Consider the following 24,309-nt stretch of genomic DNA (forward strand, 5'->3'; position numbering starts at 1 on the left):
TCTGCTACTGACCTTGTCCATGTACCTGTTGGCAAGTTGTTATCTAACTGCACCCCTGCTCTTCCTCCAACTTCTCGCCCATGAATTTATTAGGACAGGGACTGCTTCTCATATGAATGTACTATACCAAGCAGAACTGATCTTCATCTTAGTTACGGTCTATAGAAGTTACTGTAGTAGAAATACTAAATGACCTCCAGAGGACACAAGGCGAGAACTGCAATTTTGGAAAACTGATTGCCACGAGAAATTGCTTTATATAAAGATTTACATCAAGTCTCTAGTAATATATGTAGGATAGCTACAAATTCCTAAACCTTAATGATTTTGGATACAGCAAGCAGGATGAAGAGTTCCTTTATGAAATTTTATAACTGGGTAATAACCCACCACGAATGTTTGCTCAATACAAGACAACAAAACTCACTGATGCTGACTAGAGTACTTCAAGAAGTGCAGTAATTTCTCTTCCTGGTATGAGTCTGGATACACTAAAGCTAAGCCTGCTTTTGGCTGTACTTAATTTAGTTCAGGAATAATAGGATCTGTGCTTTCCATACAGATTTTTCTGCTCTAATCCTTTTGCTATGATTGCAGCCGAACTTCCATTTGCTCAGGCTGCTAAATACTGTACAAAAGCTTTCCAAATACCTCATGGGTGACCTTATGCCACTGCTCATTTTAATCCCTGACATGTATTCAATTTTCCACTGACAACTAAAGGACAAATAAAACTCCTTTTCTCTCTGCTCCTGTTTTGCTACCAGTTACAAAAAGAGTTAATATGGCTTACAGTAAAAACAAAGATGGATTCTTCTTTTATGCAAGTACAAGGTCTTTGCTTGGAGACACAATTTCATATCAATGCAATAAATGTGCATTTAAGTTCAGCCCCAACCTTAAGTGTACAAAGATCTAGCATCTATCACTAACAAAGAAACTGCCTGATGACAAAACAGCAGTGCAAGACACGCTCTCAGTCTCTCACTGAAAGGAACACATTGAACTTTGATAACTGTACTTGCTGCTTCTTGGTAAATCTTGCATAAACCTTGAGCTAGCCTGCAGGCAAATTTAGTCTATTAAAGACCATTCCATTTTAATCATACAGAATTTGCAAGATATTAATACAGGATGTCACAAATACGGGAATCAGATTTAGCGATGTGGCTGAATGCTACAGACAATTGCGGAGTTCAGAGGGGAGCAGTAAAAATTATAAAAAGCTTTAGTATGAGTTCAGGAAAAAACGGAGGGACTTGATGTCCAACTTAGGAAAAAAACATGTATTAATGCTTATTTCTGATCAAGCAGCATTTTAAAGCTATAATACAATTGACACAAGCTTCAGGCTTAACATGGATAGGAAATGAGAGATGCAGCAAGATCTACTACTGAGTAAAGAAGAATACAATTTGCAGCAATTTCTCTGGCCAGATCCATACCTTTGATATACTCTCCTCATTTACAGCCTGCCTTAGTTGTGAAAGTAGAATAATATAAGTCTATTCATAGCTTTCAAGAATTACATTCACAGACATTGCAAACTACCAACAAATGGGAAAGCAGGGACAATTAATTTTGATGCACCATAAACATACAACCGTCAACAAAAAGTTCTTTGATTTCCATTTTAAATTCCATAGAATTTAAAGGATGCGTGAGGTTCTTCACACGTTTTATTAAACTGTGGTCTTCAATGAGTATTTTGTGGGGCCTGAAGTCTGAATATGGGCAGCTTTTCCTGCCCTCTTCTTTCACCTTACAATACTGGATATTATAGCTATGTCATGGTTTTTGGAGGCTAACACTTACTCTGTGCTGTTTTTCCCTCCCCGACCCCATAAATCAAGATACAATTTCAGACCAAATGTAGTTATTATACAATACCTGCGTGGTGTGCAGTCCTCATACGGAGGGACAATGACGACCTTCACTGTTACTGATGTTCTCAGAAGGTCAATCATTTGCTCGTGGCTCAGAGTGGCTACAGCCACCTTGCAGATTTCCACCAGCCGGCTGCCTTGTCGCAGTCCTGCCTGCCACGCGTAGCCATAGGGCTCAACATCTGCCACGATGCCTTCATAGTTTACGTGGAAACCAAGCTGACCCAGACCATTCCTACGCAGAGTCATCTCCACTGTTTCACAGCCCTTAGTCACAAGCTGTGAATTGAAATGATGACAGAATTTAATGCACAGAGACACCTTCAGTGCCAACAGAGGTTTAAGGGCTCCATTTTTGTACAAGCGACCAACTCCCAAGACCATGGTGGGACACGAGCAAGGCATACATATCACAGTCCTGGGTACATCATCAGTTGAAATAGGTCTTGTCACTCAAACTAGTATTTTCAGTAGAGTCTGGTTACCCAAGTTCTGCCTTGAAATTTTTACTGAAACCACAGGAATTTTAGAAGATACATGGCAGCACACAAAGAAAAAAAACCACATGGCATTACGCAAGCATCTCTATTTTATCTTTTACATTTTAGTAACCAAACAACCACTCTACATTTCTAGCTGTTTCAGTAAACTACAGGATTACTTTAAGTCAGAATGTGGTGGCATACAGCTACCAAGCGCAGTAAACTGGGGTCTGAGCCAACTCCTCTACGTACCATAGGCATGAATACTGACAAGAGCAATTTAATAGGGCCTGGTTTTCTCTTTTTCCTGGTCATTATACAACTACAGTTGTGAAACTACAGGAAAGACAGTGAAACATAACACATTCTTTCATAACTTAATTGGATAAAAAATGAGCACGGACAGATGTTTTATAGACAGATACCATGATTCACTGCATTTTTAGTTTATCACAGGCGTTCAGAGAATATCTGAAAGTTGCAGTAGGGACTGGGACTGCACCCTGCTTGCAACATAATAAGTCAGTCTCAAAGATATTACAGCTTCATTTGGAACAAGATATAACAAGCCTATAAAACAGAGAAAGGGAAGGAAAACAAGGAAAAGAAATAAGGTGACACTTCTGTATTTACTGTGTGGGAGCGATTTATGCATCTGAAGGCCCTGCCTTTTTTTTTTTAATATATATATAGAGAGACATTTTTGACACGCACAACCAGCTGAGTTTGGCTGGTATCTGATAAAAGTGAAAGCAATATTGGATTTTGAGAAATAAAAGCAGGAAAGTCCTTATAGATTTCACAATAAACAATTAGAACAGCTTTAGGGATCCCAAGCATTACTTAAACTGAAGCTTTACTTGGCAGCGGGGCAGGAGGAGAAAGCAAAGAAGGGGAACCAAACAAGAGAACACATTCTAACCTCCAGCCTTTTGACGATCTCTTTGATATCATCAATGTTGCTGATGAAGCTCTCCAAAGAAACACATTCACCTCTCTCATAGAATATTTTGATATTTGTGTCCGTTGAAGTCCACCCTATCACATCTCGACAGGAGCAATTGAACACCACGCTTTTCGTGTCCTGTTCAATGAGGACTACAAACTCATTAGAGATGCCTAGAAGACAGTCTATTTCCATACCCTTGCTGTAGTCTTTTGCATGGACACTCCATACAATAGCACCAGAACTATAGATCTCTGCTCCTGGATAAGGCTTGGACTTTTCTTTCTTTTTTGAAGCAAGCGAGATGAAGGGGAACTTGCCAGAAGGGTCAATAGGTGTGTTAGTGACATTCTTCTCTGCCAAGTCTTTCAAGTACTCTTGACGGGTTCTAGTGGCCATCGCACGAAACTTTTCTGATTTATGAGCCGCATTCTCTGCATTAATGACTTTGGCTAGTAAGAAGTCCCTGAAAACATTTGATTTAGGAAACGTGACTCCTTTTGGAATAGGTGGTCCAAAGGATGGTACATCTCTGGATCTTGTCACAGCAACACTAAAAGAAATAAAAGAATAAGGAAGAAGTAGAATGTTTCACTGTATGTAAATTCAGCAGGTTTTGATTACAGAAAATACTTTTTTTTTTCCTTAGTCCCTCAATTTTTCTCTCCTTTTGTCAGCAATATGTCTGTATTTACATTTTAATCTTGCCAGTGTGGAGATTATGTCCCCCTTACTGTATAAACAGAAGGCCACTTACTTTCTGCATCTAGGCATTTCTGAGTCATCCTCTGTACCACAGCTTAAAGAGACCTTCAAGTGCAAAATCATGCTTTTTTTGATAATCAATCACGTATGGTAGTTCTGAATTTTGTTTGTTTTTCCTATAAACAGAAAATTTCTAATACACTCTATTACAAAGGCTAGCTTACAAATTAGCTACCTAAAGCTGAAAGGCTCATCTGAAAGCAATGTGAAGTATATGATCAATACTAGAAATAGATAAAAGGGACACATTAAAAAGATAAAGTCATGTCACAAGGCCAGTTTCACTGTGAGAATCATCTGACGACTGAATGCATATATACATCACACTACTGATTACGTTTTAAATTTCTGGATCGAAAACTGCACTAGCTGATACTGCACGCTAGTGATAGAAGCAGACTCCAAAAACACTAGAAATAAGAAAATTCTTAGAAGTTTGGAGACATAGAAATAGATGCTTTTTTTTTCAACACTTCCTTTTAGTTTCTGTACCAAGTGATGGAGACTGACAATAAGATTGCCTTAGGCAATGTTGACAAGCTTCACTATTCTCCCTGCTCAATTCTCTTTTGATACAGAGCAGATGAGAATTGTTTGGCATCACTGAAGATTTGCCATTCCAGTCCAGTATCATTCACTTGGCAGTCTGTCCTAAGAAAAGACTGACAACTGTACTTCAACAGTTTTGTGACAAGAAGTGCTCCAACGGTTTGAATATGATTTACCATGTATCTATAACTAGATCTGAAAAAGCATTAACTAATTTTGGCCAAAATATTGTGGTAACAGAGTTCTATAAAGAAAAAATAGGATGAAACTTGAACACACTAGAAACACATGGGGTAGTCCATTTGGAAGATTGGCTGGTATTATTCTTACACTTTGTTCTAATGTATCTGAATCCTTAAAATTAATCAGAGAATTCCTCCCCCCACAAATCAATAACTGAGACTGCAGAAACACTAGTAAAGCTTTGGGGGGGGGTGGGATGGGGTGGAGAGCACATAGGGTCACCCAATCTTTAACCATATCTTCTCATTTTGGGTGGTGAAAGTTTTGATTGGTTGGTTCATTTGTTTTTGTTTTGTTTTTTTAAATTATATTTTCTGGGAACTGATGCTGAAAGATGTCATTGGCTGTCATGTTTCCTTCAAATGTATGCCAATATATCTAAAAGAATGCAACAGGAGGTGCTCATGATGCAGCCATCTGACTCTTGATCATCTTCAGTGGTCATAAAGGGTCTGTTATTAAGAGGTAGAAGCCTCAGCATTAAAGACATTTACTAACATAATGAAAAACTACCAGTGACAATTTGTTTGATTAGGTTTTCAATATCATGAATCACAAGGATAAGAATTTAATCTTTAACATATGCTAGAGAAGTTTTAAAAAGTGAACGGTGCCGACAGAGAAGCCAGACTTTTGAAATACTGTTTATCTTACTTGGGAGGGAAAGTCACTGGCCAAGACAGTGCTTGATTTTATTCCTTTTGTGTAGTTTTTAATATAAATTCCAGTACATTTTTATGCTATACGGCTTCCTGTTTTGTCTAGAATTATGAATCTATGAAACTGTTCCAAATAATTCAGTGAAAAGAGGTCAAACTTACTTTGAAAAGTTTCCTAGAAAAACTTTTCATAATGGAATTCTATAAATTTAAATCAAGTGTTTGCACTGAGAGGACAAAAAAAGAGAAGACTTATCTTAAAGACAGTACGGAGAACATACAGTGCGCTGGCAATCTCCTCTATCAAAATGAACACTGACACTCTCAATTTTTCCCTACCTGCTCCCTCTCCCCTTAAAATTTAAGCCTGTAGCATCACTAAAGCTCAAATTCTCAAATTTTATTCACTAATAGTAACCAGTAAGGTTCCAGTCCTTGTAGTTGTGAACACTTGAAAAATGAGAGCAATTCAAAAGTCTGAAGGCCAGAAATAGAACTCTGAGACATTTAAATTTATTACAGTATCACAAGTATAAATCTTTCCCATGCCTTTTAAAAGAAATTGAAAATATGCAGTCATATTATTTAAAATAATAACAAAAAGCAGGTATTTCTCTCTCTGTAAAACCCAATTCAAATGGAAAATACATCTGTAGCCCTCGTGCATGTATTTCCTACTTTCCCTTTACTTCAGAATCAGTTTCTGTACAGAATAAGAGCTGAAATATATGCCTAAAAGTTTAAGAACAAGTTATGTCCACATAAACTAGGTAGCAGTAAAATTTGTCAATAAGCTGCCTTAAAATGAGTATTAACACAAACATGCCTACTCCAGGAGAATTTAATACATGTACAAAGTCCAGCATCAGTTCCAGAAGTGCTGTGTGAGCTTTATGAAAACTTATAGTAAGGTTTAAAGGCTTTTCCCTCATACTTACTTGAAAAACATGAATATACCATCTCAGACACTGCAGTCTTAGCTCTTTCTCTAAATAAGCATTTGACTGAATGAAACACACTTAACTTGTCTTTACTGAATTACAAATGTTCACCTAGGACTACCTCATTTCAGGATAACTACTCTAAAGCCATTATTCTGACACTTCATATTTCATATAAAGAAGTTTTAGAAAAGTTTGCTGAGATCAGTCAACATTTAAAAATAAAAAAACATTAAGAGTTCAGAATATAACACAGGTAAAAAGTTTTTTTGATCGTAAAAAGAAGTTTAACTCAAAAACATAATTTCTATATGCTTTCAATTTAGTTAACAAATTTATGCTAAATAGGACTATCATCTTGCAATTCTTTATTATATGTTATTATCAATTACCATTTTCTATTTTAATCATATTGTCTTTAAGGTCGCACTAAGATTTTTTGCTGCATAATGCTCTGGAATTTCTTTGTTGGACTGAAATAAGAAGTGAAGATATTTCAGACGAAGTATTTCAGAGGGCTTAGCTTCTTTTTGAAAGGTTAGTCACACTTTTTCACTGTCTTAATTTCAAAAAACGGAACAGAAACTTAGATGTCCAAATTACCCAAACAAAAAGTGACTTCGTAAGATCCAAAATAGAAATACTCTTCTAGCATAATCTTAATGAAGAGAATAAAAAGGAAGTGAGAATGGAATTTTAAAATCATTCCCAAATGCCTGATGATATATACATATATGTGTGTGTGCACACACATACTGAGAGCATTAATTTCCTCATTGGGTGTTTCCTTTACATACTCATGTGCATCTATTTACTTTTTTAAAAAGTGGTCTACATTCACATGACCCCAAATCTCCTTGACCTCTATCCTTCATCATGTTTCTCCATTGAGAGAATTTAAAAGAGGAATGAAACCTCTCTTTGTGCTCAAATTCCGTGTTTTCAGTGAAACTGCTGATAGCTACCTGTAACAAACGCTGTCAGTACAGGGACCGTGCACTCTTACAATGACAAAGACGTGCTGGAAGTGGGATCGAATGTTCTTTGGGCTGAATGGTTGTGCTCCAGGCTCCTGGAAAACTATTGTCACAATATCATTTCCAATATGTCGTTTTCTCAGAAGCTTTAACAAAAGAAAGATGCATAGGTTAAAACACAGCCTTTTCAAGATCTTCAATTATTTATTTCTCATTATTAGAAATTACTATTGTTCAACTTTTTTTTTTTTAATCCAAATGATACTTCAAGCTGAAAACTGAAGCAACTGAGAATTTATATCACAAGTACCAGAATGTTAGTTCTTAATCTAATAAATTTCAGGCATGGTCATTTTCATAACAATTTCATAGGAGATTATCTTGTTAGGGAAAATTTTAAGCTAAACAATGAGGAAAAACAACAAAAACCTGCTAGTATTAGAGTAATCAGTGATACATGTGTGTTGGGTTTGCATGGCAAGGTTTTGGTGGCAGGGGGGGGCTACAGGGGTGGCTTCTGTGAGAAGCTGCTAGAAGCTCCCCCTGTGTCTGACAGAGCCAATGCCAGCCGGCTCTAAGACGGGCCCGCCGCTGGCCAAGGCCAAGCCAATCAGCGCCTCTGTGATAACATATTTAAGAAGAAAAAAAACAAGTTAGAGAGAGCTTTTGCAGCCAGAGAGAGGAGTGAGAAGATGTAAGAAACTCTGCAGACACCAAGGTCAGCGCAGAAGGAGGGGGAGGAGGAGCTCCAGGCACTGGAGCAGAGATCCCCCTGCAGCCCATGGAGAAGACCATGGTGAAGCAGGCTGTCCCCCTGCAGCCCATGGAGGAAGGATGAGGGGGTGTAGAGATTCCACCTGCAGCCCGTGGAGGACCCCACGCCGGAGCAGGTGGAGACACCTGAAGGAGGCTGCGGCCCGTGGGAAGCCCACGCTGGAGCAAGTTCCTGGCCGGACCAGTGGACCCGTGAAGAGGGGAGCCCACGCCAGGGCAGGTTTGCTGGCAGGACTTGTGACCCCGTGGGGGACCCCACACTGGAGCAGTTTGCTCCTGAAGGTCTGCACCCCGTGAGAGGGACTCCATGCTGGAGCAGGGGAACGATGAGAGGAGTCCTCCCCCTGAGGAGGAAGAAGTGGCAGAAACAACATGCGATGAACTGACCGTAACCCCCATTCCCCGTCCCCCTGTGCCGCTGAGGGGGGGAAGGTTGAAGCCGGGAGTGAAGTTGAGCCCGGGAAGATGGGAGGGGTGGGGGGAGGTGTTTTAAGAGTTGATTTTATTTTCTCATTCCTCTGTTTTGCCTAGTAATAAATCAGACGAATTCCCTCTCTAAGTTTGGTCTGTTTTGCTCGTGACAACAATTAGTGAGTGATCTCTCCCTGTCCTTATCTCGACCCACAAGCATTTCGTTATGCCTTTTCTCCCCTGTTTAGTGAATGAGGGGAGTGAGAGAGCGGCTCTGGTGGGCACCTGGCCTCCAGACAGGGTCAACCCACCACAACACGGAAGCTGGAGAGCATTCCCCACTTCACACATTTTTTACAAGCCAGGAGTAGGTCCTACTTCAAGTTGAAATTAGTTGTCATTGCCCTTAAAACACACTATAATAATTTTCTGACAGGCTTCTGATCAGTAAATCCAAGACTACAGTAAAGGAAAAAGATAAACTACGAAGTAGTATAACATCTGGTGTACAAAAGCAAACTAAAAAATGCTGTGTTATCTTTTACCGTTAAAGGAAATTTTTGTTCTATTTGCAGCAACACAAAATAACATCGTTTCTAGAGTAAAACGCATACACATTGCACACAACAAGATTGCCTAGTATTTAACAACACCAGGTACTTCAGAGTAACAAAGCAGGTCAGCCTACATAGCTCTTCAATGTAATAAAAAAAAATTTAAAACAAACAAAAAAAAGGATTTTGTCTCATGTCATCTTGTGTAGCGCGCTGGACCACCCACTCGTCACCTCTGGTTCTGTGCTTATTACAATTTGCTGAATGCAATCCTCAAAGTGCAATGGACTTTGCTGCAGAAGGTTGAAAGTCATGTCAAGTATGCTATGGTCCTTTTGACAGAAGATATGAACTTTCATTTATGTAACACAGATGTGCTACTGACATTCTGGTATATTTACATCCAAATTTCAGTAAATAATGCATAATAGAAAACAGTCCTATGGAGAAAAATCTACCTATGATGTACCTACAATGATCTGCTTTGCTCATCTGCCTGACACAGAGATGGCCAGTTTTACTGTTGATACTTTTGACTCTTCTTTGCTAGTAACAATAAAAGTCATCATGAATATTCAATAGCTCAGCTACTTTTGAGATGGAGGAAAAATTAATTCTAAATAGGCATGGTCCGTCTTACCTGCTGCTTGTTGTTTGGAGTATATGGCAACATAGTAGAAACATGGAACATAATTTCATAGTCCTTGTATGTTGTGTATAGAGAGTGAGTACCTGTTGAATCAGCTTCAGTTAAAGAAAAAAGGAGAAAATAAAAGCATTATTTTAAAAAAAGTTTAAAAACAAAGTTTCATTATTATCAAAGAAAATCATCAGGCAAGACAAGAATTCCTACTCATCCTTGATCCTAGCTGAAATGTCAGCAAGTAAAAACTTACCTAGACTTTATCCACCTGCCAAAGTAAATGACACATATAGATGGCATGTATAATTTTGCATACTTTTCCCAATGAAGGACTTTTAGGAATAGGGAATTTATACCAGAACACCCTGAAGAAAGCCTATGTAAGCATGAAAAGTGGTAACAGTCTGACGTAATTTTCAGACACCACCCAATATCTCAGGCTAATCAGAACGAAACTGAGCTGTAAGGAAGGTGAAGAGGACTTCAGAAAGGAAGGTGGAGAGATACTGTGAATGAATACCATGATTTCATGCATAATGAAATATCGATGGACATATAATCCACAATATATGAAAGAAAAGAATGAGTTTTCATAAACATAGGTATCACGACTCTAAATTAACTGTAATGAAGTCAGATAAAACCTTCACTAAAACAGGTGCTTTATGGAAAGGAGCAGTCAAAAACCCAAATAGGATGTCAGCATGCTTACAGCTGATGATGGAAAAAGCCCACAACAATGACATTACGATGCTGGTATATTAATCAAAGGTACTCTCACCTGTTTTGGGTTCTGGCCACCCTATTTTAAAAGTTATAGAAGAAAGAGAAGGGATCCAGAAACAGGCCACAAAAATAATTATACGTGGATGGAGAGACTTCCATGTGGAGAGAAAATGATAAAAACTAGGATTATGAAGTTTAGAAAGAAAAAAAGAAGAGGGGATATTATTAAAGTTTACAAAGTGTTGGTTGAAGACAACACTTGACTACAGACAAACTGGGAACTTCTGTTTTTTACTTTTTCTTTCTCAAAAAAAAAAAGAGACCTTGAAAAATGTTGCATTAATTTAAGTAGTAACATATTTAAATTTGAACTAGTGAATATATTCTATTAAATATAACTGCTGTCCACAGTGCAAAAAGCCCATTTTCAAACAGAATTTTATAGCTATATTTATATATGGAAAAAAGCATCGTGGTTTTTTTTAAAGTTATATAAACATGCTACTATATTATATAATCCCAGCTATTTATAGCAATGTATTTTAAAAAGCTGTTAAATACTACACCTTGGCATTTTTTATTAGCAGAGAGATCATGTTACTAAGGAGATAACAGCTCTGAAATTTGTGAGGCATTTACAATACCATAAATCCACAGTTTATTTACCTAGATTTTGGATATAAGCTTTGACAAGAAGTTTTCGTTTTCTGTCAAATTTGGAATAATAAAATAAAGGTAGCTTTGCTGTAAATGAAAACCCGCAACATCATCCATAAAATGAAATTGAAAATTTTCTACATTATAGCTGCATAGGGATTTTGCATTTTCAAATCATCTATATAGAATAAAATGGGAATATAAAAAAAAAGATTCCTAGAATCTTATATATATATAAAAAAAAAGTCTCAGTCAATGTTTCAAAGAGATTGGGCTCTCTCTTCCAGCACTCAACATTGCCACCACAAAAAACTAGCTACCTGCTAAATATTTTCTTTTTAATGCTAATTACAAACAGCACAACAGCTGAAGTGGAATCATTTCATCTTGCACTCAGTTTGCAGCAGCCTCTATTTTCTGCACACTGAAGGAGACAGATGCACCTGAAAGTCACCTAAACAATGAAACTCCTGACTGGTTTTTTTTTTGTCTGACTGTAAATATGCTAATTTGTACATCATCTTTCATCAACAGAACATACAAAAGTATTACAAAGAACTGGAAAGGGGGAGGAGGTGCAAAAAGAAAAGGAAGCAGGTAAGACAACAGACAGGGGAAGGCAGGTCCCAAAAGAGGAGAAGGGACCCAAAAGGGGAGGGGAGAGAGGAAAAGACTAAAGCAATTCTGACAAATAATATGCTAGAACACTACCATTTAAGCCAAAACTTTCAACTTTCCTGGATGAACTTCATTTCAGGCAGAAAAGGGTTCTTTCTCAGAACAGCATTAGTTCTGCTAACTAAGTAATGAGGCTACAATCCAAATGACATGTTTAATGAGTCCAATTATTTCCAAGTATTTCACAGCTTAAATACCTGTTATTCAAATCCAACTACAAACAGAAGTCCATATCCACTGCAGACTGTGCATCTTTCTGACCATTCAGATCTCTTCTTCCTTACAAGCCCAGAATACTTCTTCTGAAGCACAACACAATAATTACAGGTGTTTGCTTTAAATCAAATCACTGCCATTGCAGTAAAATCCAAGACTGCATGCTGGAATAGTATCCATCATTTCAAGGTCAGAACTGTAAGCCAGCACTGCAATCCACTTTGATTTCCTTGTATTTAACAGAGGCCTGAGGGATCTACAAATTCATTAGCACCTTTTTACACTGAAGACATCCCCTCCTGCCATCAATTTATGGCATACCTATTGATGCTGCCTTCTCAGTCTTCTCCCATTACTGGATTTGGTTACTTAGCTGAGGACTTATCTGATCTTCTTTTCCTTCCATTGTTATTCACCTTTAAAAATCCACCTTATTCTTCTGTCCTTCCAATGTTTCTCAGCTATCTTCACAAGGACTGTCTTAACAGAATCCCATTTACATGTTTTTTCCAACATCGACAAGTGCTCAAAACTGTGACTGACACCAACAGCATTCTGCTGATAAATTCACCTCACTGAAGCCACAGGACTTTGTCAGCCTGCTTCTATAGCAGCTTTTAAAACCTCTGCACAAGAAAACTGTATAAAACCCACAAGAGTAGAAAATCTAATTCGGTGATTTAAAGGAAAATATGTTGCAAGGAATTGTAGGAAAACAAAAAATAAATGATACTGATGAGGCAGGAGAAAAAACAGCCATTGCTACAAACTGCAGCAGTGCTCACAATGAAAGGCACAAGAAGTTTCAGAGCTTAATGTTCCCATCTACCTTTGCTGTTAAAAATCCCAGCCTTATTTCTAGTTTTTCCTGGTTTTTGGCCCAAATTCAACAACTATCAAACCTGCTCTCCTTTCTGCTATACACAAGGATACACCAAGCACTCACGTTCCACTTCTGTAATATCCAAATTGTTTTCAGACCTTATTTCTGAGGACAGAATCCTTTATCTTGTAACATACAAAAGTATATGTGTAACACACACACAGAGAAATGCAGATGGACTTCCCCCCATCCCCATTTCTGCTTCTTAAGCAATGGAGGAACCTCCGACCTTCTTTGGCAATTAGTCTCCCAGTGAATGTCTCAGACCCAACACTGGTTGAAAAGATGTTAAACAGTACAAGTTAAGAAGGTAATCTGCATTATTTCATTAGAAAAATTGGGTTCACCGACAACCCCTAAATGAAATGTCAATTTGAAGTCCATTCATTCCCTAGTTTAATCTATTTAATATCTTCTGTGCTGGTTTTATATTCTCCTCATGTCTTAACCAAAAAGTCATGCAGCATAAACATCTCATACAGAAACCTACCATTATTAGCTAATCTCATCAAATAGGTAATTCATAAACTCCTACAACTCACATGAATCAATCTCCTCCATTTCCTGCACCAACCGCTCTGCTGGACACGGACGCCAGGTTGCCAGGCCTAGCATTAGCCACCTGATTCCATTTACCAATTTATTGAGAAATAAGACTAAGTGAGGAGGAAGGAAATAAGGCATGTATCACAACTAGAAAATAAAGTAAAATGAATGAAGTTATAATTTGAAAGATTACTGTGATGTTTATTACTTTAAAGTGATTCCCGTAAACCTCCTGGCAACCATGGGTTATATGACATTTTCAAGCTCTATTTCCTATCCAAAGTCTGCAGGCTGCCAGGAGATAGACTGCTTCCCCTCTGGTAATTCGAAAAACATACAAACAAAACTTTAAAAGTAGCAGCCTTTTCCACAGTGGCACTGGCAGAGATCCAAAGCTAAAGCCCTTGGAGGAGCCAATACACTTCAATAGCCTTTCAGTTAATAGGATGCATGAGATTCCTCCTTTTAAAAATTGGCTCCGTTATGGATACTTACCAATTAGGCCCCTAATTCTAAAAATTTCTAAGAACAACTGCTCTGAAACTGCCTTTTGCTAGAGCAACTTCACTTTTCCAAATTTGCATAAGTTAAAAACATCTTCTGAAAATTTCCACAGTACATGTACAAATCAGCTTCCCTCCACGCTGAGAAAATCTTTCACCATGTCTTACATCACGCATCTGCTTTTCATAGGTTGCAAAGTATTGTCAAAGGTATAGGAACTAGCAAAGTAGCCAACACAGCTCTGACCTTTCTTGCAAGTTAATGAACAGACATTTGTTTTTAAGAGCATCTTTGCAATCGACTGTGCTGACATTAAACAGAATTTTTATGCAGGAAAATTTCCTGAGTAATGAGACGGCAAGAACTATTTCATGCCAGTGACCTCTAGCAACAGAGGAGCACAGAGCTGGAGAAGGAAGAAGCTCACTTCCTACCTGTAGGCCTAGCTGTTTCAACAAAACCCCATAAACCCAAGTCACAGTAAAAACCACAACCTCCTCGTTTGTGGGCCTTTATGTTGAGACCAAGGCAGAAAAGACTGATTGGTTATTTAGGGAAGCTATCAAAGATGTACTGCCTGTCTGTATTCTCCTGTTCACATTATTCTCCATCCCTCAGATGCACCTCTTGTGACCATCTCTGGTCTTTAACATTTTGCCTACCACGAGGTAGTTTTTGGGTTGGAGGTTTTGCCATTTTCTATGCAGAATATGCAATAAGGGTTTCCAAAGGTAGCTACCCAAAGAGCTTAGCGTTGCACCCCCAAAACACCACCTTCTCTTCTATCATTTCCAGTCTGTGCTTTGCATACTAGCAGAAAGGAAAACATAGCATTATCAAGTTTGGTTACAAAAGTTTGTTGCTATTGTTCACATTTGCTGCTGTCTAAACCTGAACTGATGTTCTTAATGAGCAGTGTAATGATGTCTTTCCTCAGTGATCCTGCAGACTACATAACCCGAAACATTTTGGACAACTCAGGAGTTCCTAAGCAGTTCTAGCTGATGAGGTCCCATGCACGTGAGGTTGTAAACCCTGACTGAAAGAAAATGTAGGAAATCCCTCATGAAAGCAGCAGTTTCCACTCAGAGCATCCCCCTTCCTCTCTGATCACGGTGAGCTGTTCATGTAAGGCCTCTCAATTTTTGCATTTTTAGATACAGAATGGAGCTGGTAGGTCTACTGGGCAACGTGAAAAAGACATTTCAATTCTTAACGCGGAGGAGAAAAATCTTCATTACAAGACCACCACTCTTAAAACCAGGAGAGATTCAGTCAATTAAAAGTTTCCATACATGTCCATTTAACAGGTGCTAGATTGAGTACATAATCAAAACCTGACAAAATTCTTTCCCTGAGTCAGAAGCAACAAGAAGGAACTCAAGTATTACTGGAAAATTCTGCTGTTCAGAAGAAAATTTCAAACAAGTACTTAAGACAGTTACAGCTTTCATGGGTATATCTAAGCAGATGAATCAACTCTTAATCATACAGCATTTACATGTACTAGAAACCAGTGTGTGCGGACTGACACCAAAAAAGGGGTTTTTCCCCAGATGTCTTAAATAACTAAACCAGAAGAAAGGGAAAAGTGGATTTTACTTTAACTACTGAAAGTAACAAGGAGGTCACAATATAAAACCAGAAGCTATGAAATAACAAATATTTTCTCTGTTTTCCATACACACTTGATTTTTGACCTAACTTATTTTTATAACTGATAACACTTTGAAGCTGAAGAAAAGGAAAACCCAGCCTGCATATTATTGTATAATACATTTCCAGTAAAGGCAAGGATATATTACAGCGAGAAACTGCCTGAATCTCATCTGGAATCGTGTATATATATAGTCCTAGTCACTAAAATTAAAGAGACTGAATTCAAACTTGGACAAGTGCATAGGAAGGTTACCAGGTAATATTGCATGGGGCGGGGAGCAGAGAAATCCATGTTTCCATACTAATAAGAGAGACTTGGCTTATTAATGGTAACTTCACAAAAGCATAAAGGAGACACAACTGCAATGTGCAAATACACTCAAGGGAGTAAATACAACAGAGTAAATAAGTACTGCAACTAAAGCTGGCTCAATGGTAAAAGTGTGCAAAATAGGTATCAATTTAGATTTAAAACCACAGGAAGTTTTATAACTCTCTGAAGAGTGATGATTAGGCTGGTCAAGAACAGCCCGAGGAGATGGTGATCCCTGTAAGAAGGACACAAGGTAGAATGGTGCTGTGCTTTAGTGCTCCAAGTTACTGTATTTGTGATAGCAGACACATGACAAGAGCATCGTTTTTGCTGAAGTTGATGAATGCTTTTCAGCTTTCATGAATCGACTCCTTATTTAATTTCCTTTGCTGCACATGGGCAAAATAACAAAAGATTTCCATAGGAACTGGTTAGTTCCAATACTCAAAGAAGACGGGCCAAAATTTCCGAGTATTTTTAAGAAGATTTACAAATTGAATATAGCATGCACTAGCTGATAAACAGGTATTTCACAAGCTTGATTCCGAAAGTAGGGATTTCTTGTACAGATACTGTCACCCAAGATCATCTTTCCACTGCATTTTTGTTGCAATACGTTTTACAGTTAAAGCTGATAATATAACTGCCAAAACCAGTTTAATCTCCATAACTCAAAAGAAAAAAAAAATCACAGAGGGAAGTATATATTTGATAGCAGGAGTAAGACAAAACTGCCTAAAGAAAAACTACATGCAACAGACACAGCAGAAAAGCAATAGATCAACTTGGCAAGATGGAGTTACATAGATGGGTTCCCAAAATCTTTTTAGTGACAGTTTATTAGCACATCATTAAAAAAAATTATGACATACCAACTGCATTGATTACTCTTTAGACAACACACTGATGATAGATTTGCAATGCTGATAACGGTTTCATAGTTACTGGTTTCTTGTTGCAGCTTTGGTGATAATCTCATACCAAATTGGTACAAAAATCCAATAATTGTAACAGTTGAAAGAATATGTGGGTATGGGTCAAATTACATACTTGCTCTGCTTTCACTTCTAATATCAAGCAACTGTCTTCCTATAGCAAAGAGGTTATTTTTAAGAACTCTACAAAAAGTCAGTTAGCAACCATATGATGTATTTTGTTCACTTGAGGGGAAAAAAGAAAAAGCCTTACTCTTTGTATCCAGTTGAGCACGATACTTTTCAAATCCCTTGAGTCGAACTCTTTCTCCCAAGAGCTGAAGAAACTCTTCAAAGGCTGGACCTGCTGATTCATTATTATACATTTCTTCTTCTGTGCTTTGCCCGGCTTTGCAGTACATGATACCCACCTTAAGTTGGTAACTTAACTGCAGAGGGAAAAAGATGAAAATCATATATGCATAGCAAGTGGTGCAGCAACTTATTTATTGAATTCACTTCACATTTTTTATTAAACCCATAATTCATAAGGAAAAAATACCTAATTATCAGTCTAATTTCAAATGTTAAGTCTAGTTCCAAATACTCTCATTGTTTTCCACCATAATTGCCTCAATGATGGCATACTTCATCTGAAGATGTCAAAACGCTTTCTCAAGTAAAACAAACATTAATGTTCCTTACTTTCAGGAGGACAACACTGCAGCTTGCAAATGGTGAATGCCTTACATTGAGCCACAGGGAAAGCGTTAGCTGAGATACGCCAGGAACTTGACTGTCACTCTTAGGCTGGTCCCATGGTTACTATCCTACGCTAAACCTTCCATGCAAAAGGGCAGGGCACAGCACATACTCATTTCTACAGTAAGTGACAAAATTAACATTCCCTCACCTCAAAGAGAAGATAAAAATTATTCACCTATTAGTGCACTGACCTGTTCACAACATTGAAAGAGTCCATGGCATTCAGTTGGCTTTCTCTCTGACTTAAAAATGCAGTAACAAAGAAAATGGCTAAATTGAGAAATGCCGGTAATACTTTAAAGATACTATTTACTATCGTAGACCTTCAAATATATTTGTGCTTTTTACTTCCATTTTTCCTCTAATTTGGTGTTTGACGTTCTTGATACAGCAGAAACCAAAGATGTGAATAAAGTAATTTTTTTACCCAACTGTAATTGTGATTCTACAAAGCAAACTGTTCCCACCAATTCCAAATTGATGCACACACAAAAGGGACCACATCTGTGCCCTTTACATCTGGACTACGAAACAGAAGTTCAAGAAGGGAAGAAAGCAGCACCCACAGCCATTTACTACTGTCTCCAAAACCAATTTCACAGGCAGGAACTTTGACCAGCAGAGTGCAAAGGAGCGCCTTGGAGTTTATGCATGGAATTCATCTAGTAAAAACGCACACTTATTGCAGGCTAAACAATCTTTCCTCCCACACATGAATTTCTGCAGAGGCTCCATTTTAAATAAATACCAAGCAGATCTGCCAGAGCAAAATCACAAGAATAATCCATTGAATCTGCATGAGATTTACAAGTTTGGGCTAGCGGGAAGTGAAAATAGTTATTTGCAAGGGCACTGGGACCAAAGTCATCTGAATTTACTGTGATTTGCTCGCAAAGCTTCTATCACAGGTCACGAGACAAAAGGTTTTGGAACTTGCTGGGATGATGTGAACACACATAATTAAACTGAAATTCATTAATTTTAACATACTGTATTTACAACGAGATAATTTAAGAGTAAGACCATTTCTGAGGGCTTTGTCTCAAATTTTAAAATTGAACTCTGAAAACTGCAACCTTACTGTATTCTTCTATTACTACCAAGGATGAATGGTGACAGGGATAAAGTATTAGCAGTAGGAAAACAAGGAGGGGAAAAAAGAAGGGTAAAGATCAACCTGGCTTGATTACTCCCATTGAAGAAGTTAAGCATATGTTATGAGTCACAGTTCTAGGCTGTTTCTTTCTTCCCCTCCAGGATGTCCCTTTTTTTATCATCTGACACAATGACTACCCGACTTGCATCTTCTTGTCCAAATTTCTTATGATAAAATACGAGCACAGCATAAAATCATAGAATGGTTTGGGCTGGAAGGGACCCTAAACATCACCTAGTTCCAACTGCCCTGCCATGGGCAGGGACACCCTCCACTGGACCAGGTTGCCCAAAGCCCCATCCAACCTGGCCTTGAACACTTCCAGGGAGGGGGCAGCCACAGCTTCTCTGGGCAACCTGCTCCAGTGCCTCATGTCCCTCACAGTAGGGAATTTCTTCCTTATATCTCATCTAAATCTAAATCTACCTTCTTTCAGCTTAAGGCTGTCCTATCATTCCATGTCTTTATAACCAGTCCCTCTCCAGCTTTCCTGTAGGCCACTTCAGGTACTGGAAGGCTGCTACAAGGTCTCCCTGGAGCCTTCTCATCTCCAGGCTGAACAACCCCAACTCTCTCAGCCTGCCCTCATCTCAATCCATTTCTTATGAAAGAAACATTCACAGGCCAACTTCCAAAATTGCAACGGGGGGGGGGAAAAAAAAAAATCAATTCTGTGCCTTGAAGTGATGTTTCTATTTCTTCTTCTTTCATTGTTAACTATTTGAAACACTTTCTGTGTAACTATAAAGGAAACATGCCCTTTGAACACTAGAGACCCAACCAAAACCATTCACCTTTAAGAATGAAGACTGCATATTTTGGGCACCGAAGTATTCAGACTTGAAGTAAAGATATTTACTGGTAAAAAAATACCGAGCACATGCAAATTAATGTTACAATTTATTATTATGCTTATTTTTTTCAACTCTCTATTCACTAAAAAAATACAAAAATACAAAAATTCAAAACTAGCAGTACACAGAATGCTCAAAACAATCCAGATACAGATGGATGGCCATGGGTTTTGGGTTTTCTTTGTTTGGGTTGTTGGGGTTTTTTGGTGGGGGTTTTTTTGTGTGTGTAAAACATTCCACACTGACTGTTTGATTAAGATTTACATTTTTCTCAGGAATCACAGGAGCTAGACGAGGTTTGTGGGTCCATTTCGATGATCTCTGCTTAGCTAGCAAACTACATGATCCCACCCACTGCAGGCTTATTGCCTCACAGCAGCCAAACCTTAGTGCCTTCACAGAGAACCCGGACCAGCTACTGCTGACACGTGGGAAGGGAGGAGAGAGGAAGGGTGGTGAGAGGTGGCACTGCTGCTGTTCCTGCCAGAACGACTGCCATCACTTTCCCTATCATCAGTAGCAGGTCCTGTCTTGGACCGTTCAGGCCACATTTGCTGCCCAGACACGCTCGCTGTCCTCTCCCAGGGAAATATGATGGATGGAAGACTTTCATGGGACCACAATGCCTTCGCTGCACTGCTAATTACAATAGTTTCTAGTAATTTTACTTAAACAAGTTAGAACAAAGAAAACCAGTCTCACCAAGCACACCTACACTATTTAAGTTTCAATTTTGGGTGAAGGAAAGATTTTTGAGGGCATAAACATAAATGGGATCCGCAGCATCCATGAGCAAACAAACAACTACCATTTATTGCTTTGAAAATGTCAGCCTAGGGAACTAAATAAGGACTATGCAAAGAGCAGTATATGCCTTCTAGCTGTGTTCTTAGATTTGCTGAACTTAAAAAAAGTTTCATGAGGACAACACAAGCTGGTATTTCTGAATCAAAACCAAAGCGGATCTGGGGGAAGAAAGGCATGCACTCCCTATTACTACACTCCCTTTTGATAAATCTAGGGTCCTTAGAAGTGTGTAATGTGAAGTAAAAGCTAAAAACGGAGTTGAAGGATGAAGTCTGCTGTGGTAAAACTCCTGAAGTAGCAGCTTCATTTTAATAATCTAAAAGTATTTACATATTTATATATGTAAGAAAAGTGCACTTCAAGTATTTGTCTAGCATTCAGTGAAAGACAGCGGAAAGCGTATCTTGGATTTAACCAGTCAGCAAGTTTATATTATAAATATGGAATTATATTAAAAACCAACTGACATGTCACAGTATTTCTGTGACTGAGGAACTGCCATGAAGATAAACTTCTACTGGAATAAATCAGTAATTGCCCTGATATTCAAATTTTTAAATCATATTTGGAAGTAAACCTACGTTACCATGAACTCTGCATTCGAGGCAAAGATTAGTAGATGGTAATTAGCCAGGAAGCTAGCGCAGCCACACAGAATGACTGGATTGCTTTTTAACACAGAACCATTCAAATGAATGCATTTTAATAAAGCCAATAAAAGAACAGCTAGGTGACAAGCAGTGTGGGCCATATGTACCAAACAGCAGATGTTACCATGGCTCTAGCCATCTAAGAAGTAAGGAACATGCAATTTGACATACAACATCAGTTCAAAATCAGGGTCAGAAGAATATTCCCATTCTGACACTGGATAGCATGTGCAGATATTGAAAGAGTGAAGAAACAGAGCTCAGCCACGGAAGTGATAGGAAATTCAGAGAAAATATGTTGCAGTGAAAGACTTGAAAAGTGCAATCTGTTTAGTTTATCATAAACAAGACCAACAGACGATTTAATCACTGCATACAAAAACCTTTGCTGGAAAAAAAATCTCACACCAAAATGACTCTTAAGATGTAGCAGAGAAAGATATCAGAAGTCTGGAAGCCAAAAGCAGATAAATTCAAAGAAAGAACTGCAAATATGAAAACAACCAACTGCTTTAAAAACCTCGCTCAAATATAAAAAAAGACTGCATATCTTAAAATGAATTGCATGTGAATGTGGCTCAGTTAAGGGGTTACTGGGTGAAATTTAATGGCTAAGTCAGGCTAAGGTCACTTTATACTCTTAACTCTTAAATTTACAAAACATCGTATTTGCTATATCAAACAGGCACCTGTTTGTGCTGTAATGAAACTGCGACACTCAGCAAGAAGAAGTGATAAACATTCTGTGTACCTAATTAGGAGAGCAGCTGTTATCCAAATTTTTCTGTTAGCTTGGAATTGATAAAAAAATGCAGCTTCTAATTAGTACAGACTGTGCTTATCTTTTTCTGTTAGAAGTGTCAAACTGTTTCATTACCACGAAAACAGAAAATACTCTGATGTAGATAATACAATTTTAACTATCACTTGCCCTTAAGTAGTAACAGAAAAACCATACTATACACCATATTGTGGGAGCTCAATGACATGCAGGATGTGAAATAAGGATAATTTAATCTCTCACTTTTTTTAGACATAACCAATTTCTGAAGCAAATTATGCTGAATTACTTTTCAGATTAGGTATTTACTAGAAATAATTTTTGAATTTATTTTTTTTAAATAGAACTTTCAATAGATTATTTCTTTTCTTTGTGAAAATTTTCTTATCAACACTATTGAGACTGCAGGTTCTTGATGGGCATATCTGGAAGGTACTGATCTTTGAATCCAAAGGCCCGCTTATGGAGCCATGTTGAATTAAATTCCATTTTCTCTACTGCTGAAACAAAAAAACCTTTGGAAAGAGATTGAAGGATATCCTTGAGTCTGCAAGTGCTTGACAAACTTGATTCTGGACGAAAGGCAGGTTAGGTTTAGGCTCAGGTAAGAAATCATAAACACAGAATATATGAATATTTGGAAATACTGCTCTAATCACCTAAGGAAAACAATCAGGCCTCCAACTTATTAGGATCTTATCATGTGAAAGGGAATAGTTATACTGAGCAGCACAAGCATCTAAAGATTCCTTCCTTCTTTTAGCAGGCTATACAGTAAACCCATCTTCCCTTAACCTCACGTGTTTGCTGGCTCACTGCGGTGGTGTTCTCTGCAGGAGCCAATAAGCACATGCAGGAGATACAGCTGATATAGAGTATACTTGAATTTCCAAGAGACATTTAACAAAGCTTTTTCTTCCTAAAAGCCCTGAATAGCCAGGGTACAGAAGAAGGAACTCACTTAGACATGTAACCGGCTAAAAGACAAAAAGGAGCTGATGAAAATGATCAGTAGAGTAAGGCAGGGATCTGAACTTGGACATACAGTATTCAACACACACTTTCGCAATCTGTTAAGAGGTGACGAATAGTAAGGTAACCAAGTTTGCTAACATTACGGAGCTATTACTCTACAGTATTGGAGTTGAAGACCAAAGGAACTAATGACGGGGGATAACTGGGCAAAGGAATGGCAGATGAACCTCAGTACGAGTAAAGCTTGAAGTGATCCGTGTGGTACAAAGAAGCCCAACGTTGTATCTACAGCAATGAGCTCTGACTTACATCCAAGAACAGGATCTTAGGCATTCATGAAAAGATACTTTCAGTCTTCAGTAGTAGCCAGAAAGCAAATGAAATACCAATAACTCTTAGAGTGGGAAGATATAAGAAAGCATACTAAACCAAATTTTTTCCCCATTTTCAAGACTGCACTGTTTTAAAATAGATGTGTGAGAGGACAAGGGCAACTGGAAAAACTCCAGAGATGTAAAAGCATGATCAGAAGTACAGAACAACAACTACATGAGAAATGACTAACTAAACTAGGACTCATCAAACTGGTAAAGCAGAGGGGTAGGATAGAGAGCCCTATAAAAAGCCTAAAAAGGCTACCCGGAGCAAGGAAAGTACCACTCCATGCTTGTCCTGTTCTCATATTCTTAGCCAGGCATCCACTGTTGGTCATGGTCAGTGACAATACTGGGCTGCACCTGCCTTGGGCTGACCACACATAACCACTCTCATGCTAGTCTGGATGCTAGTGCAATAGCCACAGCTACCCATTTCTTCATCCTCTTGTATCGTGTTTAGTGAAGAAGTTCTGAAACTAACTAGACGACAAAGTGCTTTGCTCAAGTTTTGCTTCTGGTAGGTATTTATTTGGGGATTCTCTATCTTGTCTATTTTAATAATGAAACCACAAGGAGGCTGACAAAATCTTCATGATAGTCACCTATAAATATGTTTAGAATAGCTATATTCTCTTCCTTGTGGGGCTGATAACGATTAGATCTTTTTCAATTTTATGATGGCAATGTGAGACTGACAGCAAGAAGAAATATCAATGTACATGTTAATTCTGTGCAGGAAAGGCTGATCATGAGAAGCAAAAAGCACCAGGAGAAACAAGACATTCTCAGTATTCAGAGCTGTTAAATGTCACTGTCGAAGTTTTTAATCATAAGATGTACTCTACTCATGGACTTTCATTTTGCCAGGTCTAAGCTATATAGCTAACAAGCCTTGGTTCCGTCTTTAAGAGACCAGAGGACTATCAGCTAATTTAAAAGCACTTGTATGAAGCAGCAGCTTAGAAAATTTTGCTGTGTAGTTTGTTTCAGAGGAAGGAAAAAAAAAAAAAAAAAAAAA

General features: G+C 38.2%; 1 protein-coding gene across 19 annotated transcripts in view; it reads right to left on the reverse strand.

Moving 5' to 3' along the window:
• SIPA1L1 (signal induced proliferation associated 1 like 1) overlaps positions 1 to 24,309 on the reverse strand; it is a 221,405-nt gene that overhangs the window by 41,181 nt on the left and 155,915 nt on the right. For all 19 annotated transcript variants that reach the window (XM_054826598.1, XM_054826599.1, XM_054826602.1 and 16 more), the window contains 5 exons: positions 17,201 to 17,375; positions 9,828 to 9,931; positions 7,437 to 7,594; positions 3,291 to 3,867; positions 1,891 to 2,165 (listed from right to left, as the gene is read on the reverse strand). In XM_054826598.1, coding sequence (XP_054682573.1) covers positions 1,891 to 2,165; positions 3,291 to 3,867; positions 7,437 to 7,594; positions 9,828 to 9,931; positions 17,201 to 17,375 — 1,289 coding nt within the window. The remainder of the gene's footprint in view (positions 1 to 1,890; positions 2,166 to 3,290; positions 3,868 to 7,436; positions 7,595 to 9,827; positions 9,932 to 17,200; positions 17,376 to 24,309) is intronic.

This window comes from Grus americana, chromosome 5, assembly GCF_028858705.1.
Source record: "Grus americana isolate bGruAme1 chromosome 5, bGruAme1.mat, whole genome shotgun sequence".
In the NCBI taxonomy this organism is placed as follows: Eukaryota; Metazoa; Chordata; class Aves; order Gruiformes; family Gruidae; genus Grus; species Grus americana.